This window comes from Neopelma chrysocephalum, unplaced genomic scaffold, assembly GCF_003984885.1.
Source record: "Neopelma chrysocephalum unplaced genomic scaffold, ASM398488v2 Primary Assembly neopelma1_131, whole genome shotgun sequence".
NCBI classification, from domain to species: Eukaryota; Metazoa; Chordata; class Aves; order Passeriformes; family Pipridae; genus Neopelma; species Neopelma chrysocephalum.
This window is the reverse complement of record NW_020897793.1, coordinates 1,470,117-1,480,778: the sequence shown is the minus strand read 5'-3', so window position 1 is coordinate 1,480,778 and position 10,662 is coordinate 1,470,117. Positions and strand designations below refer to the sequence as shown.

Sequence of the window (10,662 nt, the reverse complement as noted above, 5' to 3'; positions counted from 1 at the left end):
TTTCTTTTCCATTACTAAGATGATCCCCTTACTTTACTCAAAATCCAACTATCGATTGTATTGTATAGAAACAATTTCACTTTCTATAGATCCATCAGTGCCTGAATTCCAAAGTCAGATTCATGTGAACTCATACACCCACATCAAGCCAGTCTCTGAAGCCCATGGAGGTCACCCCTCATGAACCAGCCTCAGGACGTGGTCAGCCCACAGTAGTGGTCCTCTCACAGCTCAGATTCACAGCTGACACCAATGAGAAAGACCAAAGTGGTGTTTTGGGAAAAGCTGAAGATAAAGCTGCAGAAGGGATTAAGGAAATCAATGGAATTATATCTGATCCTTTATTACATTAGTGATACTTCTCCAATTTATTTAAAAGCCTGTGATTCAATTCACTACTACTCAGTTTGTGTTTTGGCTTGCACACAAATATACATGTGGGTTGTTTAGACGTCACTAAATAGAGTTGTTTCAGTTCTTAGATACTGATGCAAGCTCATCAGCAACATATTTTTATAGAGAGGTCAAAAATACCTATACATAAAGGATAACATTTTGATCTTTATTATTAGCAGGCAGTAGAACTTATTTTCACTCTCCAATTTTTTCCAAAGGCTCTTCTTTTAGGATACAGCATCACCCTGTGGTCGTCTCATGAAATAACACTGGGGAGGAAAAACTGCTCGTTAAAACAAGGACAGGTGCAAATAGTTATCCCCACTCTTTTCATTACATCCTCCTGTAACGCCAATATAAAAATCCCAGTTTTAAATCCAACCACGATCAGTGTAATCAGTGAGGACATTCCACAAGCTACATAACAGTCACAACGGTAGGAAAAAGGGTTACTGTGCCAAGATACTAGCTACAAGGAGACCAGAACTTTGTGCAGTCTAATTTCCTGGTATTAAGGAAAAAAAGGTTTGAAACTACATAGGCTAGTCTTCCACTGTACTTTCCAGAACTCTACAGCAAGATTTTAACACTTCACTGTACAGGGGGAACAAATAAAGGTTTATAATTATCTTTATAATATACTGATATCAGTTTATAATATGTTCAGATATCAAAACTTTCTAGCTAATGTAAAAAACATATTTAAATCTAAGATTACTCCTGATTGAAGGCAAAAAGAGAACAAAAATTGATCTTACTTCTTTTCTCCTTGCAAACTAAAAAAGTGAACTCTACAGAGAGTAGAAGCTGATATATTTCTGCAATGAGAAAACAAATTCTGACACTTTATATAATTGTGTACTCACAGGTGAGATATCCCCTTGACTGGTCTTCATTTGCTTGAATCATATAAACCAGAGTAAATTTAGCAGGCTATACAGAAGCACCTGCATAATTTTGCAACCAACAGTATGTAAGTATATTAAGCTCAAATCTCTTAATCTGTGTATTACTACACAAAAAGAATGTTGTACGCAGAGGTAACAAAAAGCCATCACAAAATCCCCCTCCCTTTATTTTTTCTCTTTTTACTTGATGAGCTTGAGAAAAATTTATATGGATAAAACCAACGTAATGAACTTGCATATGTTCAAATAAAAGTATTATTTAATTTTGACTTGCTTCTGGCTTTGCTGTAAGACAGGGATAAAAATCAGGAGAAGGAAACACTGGTTTTACTGTTGCGCCCAAATTTAGTGCAAGGAATAAAGAGCCTGAACTTATAAAGCACCAAATAATTCTGAACATCATTGAACAACAAAAGTGATGATTAGCAACTTATTCAAAGACTGTGGGGGAAAAAACCAAACCATAAACGAGGTGTTAAAAAGTAGGGAATTATTTAGTTACAGTATTATGATTTCCAAGTCATTACATTTTTAAGGCAAAATCTTATAGTAACAAAACACATTACTAATGTGTACTAAAATAAGGTTATTTACTTAAAAATGATACATTGGACATAATCTGTGTACAGAACAAGCAATTCATGGTAAACTCAATAAGGCACCTTCTAAAGCAGATGCTGTACAAAATACATTAGTGTGTTACATTTTTATAGTATTCTACACTTCTGGCATATAACACACACGAGTGTGACCATTTGTCTCGTTCCACTCTTCTTTCATAGTTTATTTACATCTTCTCTAGGTTAACTACAATGTTATTTTTTCTTCTTTGTATACAATATAGTACATTTCATTTTGGGCATGTCATGTCAGAGCACAAACGTCACTACATGATGTGGGTGGGCTTCTATAATTGCATTCAACGGCAGAACATTACAAAGCAACAATTACATTAGATTTGTCAAAAAATCAGAAGTTATGTGCACTCCACTTCTGCTGTACAACCAAGGCTAGGACACCATGGCTCCAATAAAGCACCATATCGTGCAACACTGCCAGCTGCTTTCAGACATCACCCCTACTTGGAATAAAGATTGTGGGCACAGGATAAAGACTTTTGACTCAGAGGCACTGTCAGGAGAATGAGGAAGGCCTAAATCATTCTAATATTTCACAGAAAATAAGCTCATAACTTCCCTTTAAAAATATCTGCAATAGCAAAAGAATGTTTTTTAACTTTGTATCTCTGCTTTTCAAACATTTTAGACCACTAAAATACAGTCTGTGAAGATAAAGTAGACGAAATGTATCCAAATGATTTGTTTTATAAACACATTCAAATGGTCATTCAGATCAAGATCTAAAATTTTATTCTAGATTACTATGGAGGTAACTTAAAATATTGATTTTACATTTTATTCAAGACCTCAAAAAAGACTGACTAAGAAAATAATTGGGGAAAAGTGATGGATATTGGGAAAGCTGTATGTTTGTTGAGGAAAATTTACATTAAGTGAAAGTCAGAATAAACTGAAAATGTAACCCCACATTCTTCTGTAGGAATATCATGTTTCTTGTGGAATTTAGAAGTTAACCAGGGACACAAAAAGTTTCCTTTCAGTTGCTGTAACAATAAGAATTATATAAGTGACTCAAAATATTTTCCATCTAACTGAAATCATATGGAGCAAGTTAAATAAACACAAAAAATCCCTCCATATGAGCGTTTAAGAACTTCCAAGGCATGGTCTTGATAGTCCCCAAGATATTTTTCACCCACTTGATATTTGCATTAAAAAAAAAGAAAGAAATTACCTTTGCCTGTCCTGGAGGACATTTCTTTAAATGACAAATGCTTACAATATTGACCAAGAAAATGAGATTAATCACAGTCCAGTAGAAGAATCCTATTACCCTCCCTGACCTTAAAGGCTTCTGAACTCGACAGCATTGCAGAAAGGAACAATTTACCTTTAGAGTCTGCACTAATTGTGCTTAATTACGTAAAAATTAATGGACTAGCTTTGAGCATATTTTTTTTCCCCAAATGATTGTTAAAATATCCATATTGACACACTTAGGCTCCAAACGGTGAATGACTTTGCACAGAACACAGGTATGTGCTCAAGTGCTTTATGCAACCACATATTTTAGTGTTAACATTTTGTTGGGTATCAGGGAATCAAGGAAGGTCCTGTTTAGGACCATAAAAACGACATATGCATGATACCTTTGAGTATGAACCTTGTAACTGAAGTGCTGAAAAATTATGTTTAAGGCAAAAAGATTTTTTTTCTCTCAAAAAAACCATCTTCGCAGCAGTTGGCTCACTTGACATCAATGTGTAAATCAATTTAGGTCCTAAGATGTCTAACCAAAGATCACCATCCTATTGCCTTGCAAATGCCTAAACAATGGCAAAGAAAACAAGGGGAAAATTACAAATTGTTGAAATTCATGCTTCCAGCAGGGGCTTCTTGAACACTTGGGAAAAATGAACTAAAAAAATACACAAAATAAGTTTACAGCTAATAACGACGTGGTAACTCCTAAAAGAAGTAACAATATTTTAAATAGGAATGGGTTATTTTAAACTGACCTCCATGCATTGAAAGTTTAAGCTAGCAGGGTACCTACATAATCATGTTTTCCTTCTTATTGATAAAAATCCTAGGGAAGGGAAAAAAAAAAAAGCCTATCCCTTACTTTTTTTGGCTTATACCAAACATTTTCCATCTACCTGTGCAAAAATTATGTGCGAAGACATGATTCACAACTTCAAAATCATCATCTATTTCTTGGCAATGGACGGAGAAACTATTTTTTTTAAAAGCCCTTTATCATGAAGATTGTGGCACATTATCATATACCTCTTGCTGTTTTCAAATAAGTTAAAACCATAGTTGACACACCTATGAACTTCTCAGCCAGAATACATATTAATACTTAAAGGCATTACTAAACAAAAGTAATGACTTTATTTAAAAAAAAAAAAAGAAATGTCCCTCGAAATAGCTAGTTTTCTATAAAATATGTAGAACTGTTAAATAAAGTCTGTACATCACAATAGAAAATAAAAATACTGCAATCTTTTGCCTGACCATTTACATTATGGGAACTACAGGATTAAAACAAAAAAAAGTAACATGCTAGAAGGCTGTAATTGTTCACAAATCACATTAGTTCTGCATTACATTGTTTTCTATCAGTTGTATTTTCAAGGGAAATTTAAACACATATCAAAACAATCTCCATGTACATATTTTAAGACAACAAATAATCTGGCATAAATCAATCTGAAGTTTTAACATTTTTTCATCAATTTTAGTATTATTCTCAACTTTTTTCTTCAAATCTCGACTATGGCATGTGTGTGTGTGTGCATGTATCTAATTGTACACATGTACCTAGCACTAGGTGTTTGTTGGCTTTTTTTTTTACTAAAGCACAAAACACACTGTATAAATAACTTCCCTTTTTAAAGTTACCAAGAACAAGACTTACAGTACAAAGTTATAGGCACTTGAATTATCAAATAGATTCAATGGTTCCAATACTGTGTGTTCATTCTTCAGATGATTCATGCATTTGAAGCTTCAGCTTGAGTTATGGTACTACTTTCTAACTTCAAAGTAGAAGTGCCCAAGAAGTTATAAATCAGTAATTCTGCCTTACAGTAACCTCATGGAGGGTTCTGGCTTTTAATCAACTTGTGTGGGTCAGTGACAAAAAGGAGGGAACTACAGTTTCCTGTGCAGGCCAAATAGTTGGCACAATAAGACCAAATTTTGCAGTTATGCAACTTACTGTATCTTCATGAAATAATTTCAAAGCCATTTCTCCCAAATGTCCTTAACTTAAAACATCAATTGATTTACCTTGTCTCAAATCCTGACTTTTGTAACTGTGCACTAAGTGGCCCACAGATGTGGCCTCCTGTGTTTAACCTCAGGGCAAGCAGCTCAAAATCTTCTACACCTTGTGGATCTTCAGGAGTTCACGTATTCAATTCTCCTGGTCCTGACCTTTACTGTATTCTCTAGTCCTCTGAGCACCCAATGCTTCCTGCCTTCCCTCTTTTGTGTCTGTAAAACAAACTTGTTCGTAAGCCTTTCAAAACTTATCTCCTGCCTACTTTTGCCAAACGATGAAAAAGCACGCTCCTACAGCTGACAAATCCCCTCCTTTGTGGAAAAGAGTTCAGAGCATGGCAGGCACCTGTCAGTGAGTCCCAACAAAGTAGAAAGGCAAAACACATAATCAATGGTCTTTTTGCTAAGATGTGAAGTATTCTATGGCAAAAATGCTGGTTGCATGTGGCATTTTGGAAAAAAATGCCAAATTTCATAGTCATCCAATTAAGGAGCTCACTAGACCTTAAATGAGATGACCAAGGCAGCCTACACCTCAAGAGAGATTGTTTCAAGCTCTTTACAGACTTAGGTAGGCATTCCTGAACTGATTAATGGTTCACATTTTTGCAGTTCTCGTTGTGACCAAAACAAAAACAGAAACAAAATTAAAACTGAGATTTCAGAAGATAACTTAATGGCAAAGATTCTGTAGCAAATCTCTGATTGTAGAGCCACAAAATACATGGAACCCTGACCATAAAAACTTTGTTCATTTAAATGGTTTCTTACATATTCCAAATGACAGCAAAATAATCCTGGCACACACATAAAGGCATAAGGAACTGTTAAACCGAGTAGTGTCACAAACAGATTCATAACCTACAGGCTCTTTCACAAAAACTTGGTATGGATTGACTAGGTTTTATCAGGTAGAAGGCAAAAAAAAGCTTATATTCTCCATCTCTGTTGAATCCATATAGCTTGTTAGGCTTTCACAGAAAGCACTGTAATCTGAACATTCAATTCAGTACCCAGAGTTTTACTGGAGACTCATTAAGTACGATTGAAGTCTCAATGCAGCTCAAACCAAAACAAAACGTGTATTTTATCAAGGCTGTCCATAGCATGTAGTGTAGAGAGGCTCTCAGTATCACGGTCTATGAAGTACTGAAAGATTTGATTAGCAGCCTGTAGAAGTGTGCTGAGAAAATACACTGAATCTCAGTTATTTCCTCTTTCCTATTTCTATCTTCCTCACCCACGTTTGAGTGAGAAGATCCAAGAGTCCAGCTTTGCTCTCCAAAGTCATTTTCCTATGTCAAATCTTTACGTCTTGGGATTCCACCATCTTGGCAAGTGTCTTCTTGATCCTCAAGGCAGTGAGCCTTGAGGCAGGATTATGAGCCCAGCATTCAGACATCAACTTCAATATTGCTCTTAAACACTGTAAAATAAAACAACAGTACTGTAACAACTGCCTGATCTGAGAGGTATAATTTTGGTTCACTATTGAGGCCAAATTATAGGACTCTTAAATCCAAACGTGCAACTTCTACATTTTCTGCAAAACTGCTGGTAGGAAACAATTATAAACAGGTCTACCGAAAAAAACCCCAAACCCAAAAATCTACATCTCAATCCTTCTTTTCCCTCCCCCTCACAGCCTAGCATTTACAGTAGCTGGAACTAACTGAAGTGTTGATTTAGTTTCCCAAAGATGCATTACCAGAACTTCTTGTTACAACTCAAGAACAGTGACACAAAAATGGCAGTAATAAGCAGAAAAATCTCCACTTTTATGTCAGGAAAACTGTGGAGAATGTTTTCATTGAAAATGAAAATGTGACAACAGTTCTTTCAGCGGTCCAAAAAAAAAAAAAAAAAAAAAGGAGAAAACTGGGAATTCCTAGAAGAAATCAGAGACTTGAAGGAATAATGGATATGGCATATTGAACTTGCTCTGTGAAAGAGTTATGTGTTGTTTACTGGGTTCAAGCTGTGGTCATTTAAAAACACATCTAATATGAAAATATTTTAGTTACGTCACAGCCTGTCCTGGAACGTAACAGTAAAAAAGGAAATCTACAAAGGAATTGCTTCATATTCCATGAAATGCCTTCTGCTACAAACCAATATGCTATATATATTAAGATTAATAAAATAAATAAAACTTAATTAAGTTTTATCTCCAATCAAAACTCTGAACATATTCCACCACAGATCTCAAGCAGAGCAGTATTCATACACTTGGATGCTGCTTAAGGGTACCTTCCCCTCAGATACTGAAAAGATAAACAAAAAAATTGAGTTTTTTGAATTGATTTCAAGTATGTCTTTCTCCTATTGGCGCTGTGAGTCTTTCAAAGTATCAGAATGTTTGAATGTAGTCCCTATTTCACAATGTTTTAATATTTATTAAACTAAAACACCCTTTCACGTTAACGAACAAACTGAACCAGCTTTCCCTTTCCGCGTACTCACTTCATCACTGTTCCATCTGTTTGACACGACCGGGCGCAGGCGTTTGACACACACCACTTCTCTCATGTCCTCATAGGATGGGTCATTTGGCACCATGTCATAATATGGCAACTGATACTCTTCAACAATACCTGGAGATAATTGTGAAAGATCAAGAACCATTAAAATAAATAAATCTACATATCTACTCTCAGATGTCCTTAGCCAGGAGCAAAAATTAACTCAACTTTGTGCCAAGTCAAACCAACCACACTGTTTTACTGGGACAAAAATCTGAAATTTTCACTGTAACAATCAGACATTCCCCATAAAAGCTCCAATATTATGTTTATTAACTTTAACAGGTACAACAATTCCTTGCAGTGCCTTTGATTTTGATACCCAATGTAGAATTTGGCTTCTTCTAATCCACTACATGCTACAAAGAAGCACAGAGAAAGCGTAAGGTAGAAGAATACAGGTCAAGATCTATAAGGACACAAAAGAAGAGTGAAAGAAAAGCCAAGATGAGTCACCAAAATATGTGTCAGGAGAAAACTGAATGACATCAGAAATGCAAGAAAAAATAATATCTTATCAATTTCACAGGGGTGAAACATCTGCATCCCACTATCTCTCCCAAATCAGGCACTCTGCTTTTTGAGCATGGGAAAAAAAGCCCAAGATGCTTAACTGTAACTATCAAAAAGGTTGAGTTCAGTGATTTTCAAGCTGTCCTCTGGACAGACTATTACTACTGCTTTTACAGAACACAAGCCTCATGACGAAACAAGCTTGTTATATTATTTCCTGTCGAAGCATTGTTAGGGTAAGGCAAAGGCCTGGTAGATTCTATATAGAATATTTCCAAGTTTACCTCCTGTGACACAGCGCCGAGCCATTTCCCAAATGATCAGCCCAAAACTGTAGATGTCAGCCATGATGTAAGGCTGGAAATGGTTTTTATTCAGGCTTTCATCCAGGACTTCTGGAGCCATGTAACGTTTTGTTCCCACTCTCGTGTTCAAGGGAACATCAACTTCATTTGTGTCACTGTAGGAAAATATCAGGAAGTTAGCGAATTGTGGACTATTACGAGACAAGGTATGAAATCTTGTATGATGCAATCACTACACTGCCAAGCTCCCATTTACAAATTAAATTCTTTCTTATATGTCCCTCTCAATACATTGTACTTTCCTGAAAAAGATTATCCAGTAAAATCATAGTGACTATGGTAGTTGACAGTTTACTGTTTCTTTTGCCCAACATTGAAAACACAGAAAAAAATTCATTAAAAAACAGTATAAAGATGAATATATTTGGTAACAACTCAGAAAATTATTCGTAAAGGCTTATGCTTTCTTTTAGGTTCTACTGGAATAAAAGACTTAAAAATATAAAGTATTTAATAACACTGTTATAGTATCACTTCTTCAATTAAATTTCAACTCCTTTTACACTGTTCAAATTTTCTATGAAAGAATTTATAATGAAACTACATGATAGCAATTACTATAAATGGTCAGTTTTGAATAACAAATCAGGTGGTCTCCTCTTCCTTTCCTCTAAAAAACTTTTATTTTCCATAAGAAGAGTATTTTAATTGTTCTCTTAACAATCTATTTTCATCATGATGCCTACCAGCATTCAAGAACATTTTACTCTCAAAACTGAAAAAAAATATGACAACATGCAACCAAATGATTCCATCTTCCTTTTAAACTGAGTATCTGGTGCATTAAATAAAAAAATTACGCTAATGTTTGCCCATTACAGAGGATTTGTTCATCTACCTGTTAAACTTGACTGCAAGACCCAAGTCTGCAATGCAGCAGGTTCCATTTTTCTTTATCAAGATGTTTTTACTCTTCAGATCCCTGTGTGCAATAGCAGGCTTGCCTTGTGTCCCATAAATTTCCGTGTGTAGATGGCACAGACCACATGCAGCAGAGTAAGCCAGTTTGAGGAGAGCCCTGTTGTCCAGCGTTGTGCATTTCAGAAAATCATACAATGATCCGTTTTCATGATAATCTGTAATCAAGTAAAGCTGTGTCCAGGAGCCAGTGCCTTTAATATCTGCAGCTATGAAACCTGTGGAACACAGAAACAAAGTTACTGTTGATTTGTACATAAAGTTTTTATGCAGCAGATTCAGTAATAATTCCTAAAGCTATATTGTCTTGTATTGTATCAGAGGATATGCATCCCCCTTATGAAAACTAATAATGCAGAAGCTCTGATTCTAACTGTACACGAGATTACAACTCGGGTCTTCCAGCAAAGACACGGTAGACACGTTTTCAACCAAGAGCAGCAAGATTCTGCCCTTTCAATTACATTTTATTAGCACATATTATTCCACAGAAATTGCCACAGACCCCTCAAGCCACTCCCCAAGAACTGCTCCTCCTCCTCCCTCACACAAGCCCTCCAGCAGGCAAGCAATGCACTGTTTCCTTACCAAGGATGTTTTCGTGACGCATTAAAACCGTTTGGTAAATCTCTGTCTCTCGGAACCAACTGGCTTCTTCTGTGGTGAAAAACACTTTGACTGCCACTTTTTCACCCCTCCATTTGCCCATCCACACTTCACCATACCGTCCTTTTCCAACTTGCCTCACCATCTGAATTTGTTTGGCAATAGTGCGCTGAACCTAAAGAAGATTAAAAAAAAAATGAAAAAAAGAAAGAAAAGGGTATAAGGCAGAGGAAGGAAACCCAGCAGTTTACCAAAAATATCTGGTCAAGTTGCTTCTTGAGCTTGGATTGCTTTGAATTTTGTTCCTATTGTAAGATTTGTTCTATGAAATTTTCCACTATTCCAGTGCCTCACCACTCTCATAGTGAAGAACTTCTTCCTAATATCCAATCTAAACCTACTCCCTTTGAGTTAAAAGCCATTTCTTGTTGTCCTATCACAACATGCCCTTGTGAAAAAGTCCCTCTCTGGCTTTCTTGTAGGTCTCTTCAGGTACTGAAAGGCTGCTATAAGGTCTCTCCGAAGACTTCTATCAGTCAATAAAAAGCAAATCTATTTTATT

At 35.9% G+C, this 10,662-nt stretch overlaps 1 protein-coding gene across 2 annotated transcripts in view; it reads right to left on the bottom strand.

The window, feature by feature from the left end:
- Positions 1–1,877: 1,877 nt before the first annotated feature.
- Positions 1,878–10,662, bottom strand: part of BMPR1A (bone morphogenetic protein receptor type 1A) — an 80,273-nt gene continuing 71,488 nt past the window's right edge. For both annotated transcript variants that reach the window (XM_027698666.1, XM_027698665.1), the window contains 5 exons: positions 10,083–10,275; positions 9,415–9,712; positions 8,496–8,671; positions 7,640–7,770; positions 1,878–6,602 (listed from right to left, as the gene is read on the bottom strand). In XM_027698666.1, coding sequence (XP_027554467.1) covers positions 6,477–6,602; positions 7,640–7,770; positions 8,496–8,671; positions 9,415–9,712; positions 10,083–10,275 — 924 coding nt within the window. In that variant the 3' untranslated portion in view covers positions 1,878–6,476. The remainder of the gene's footprint in view (positions 6,603–7,639; positions 7,771–8,495; positions 8,672–9,414; positions 9,713–10,082; positions 10,276–10,662) is intronic.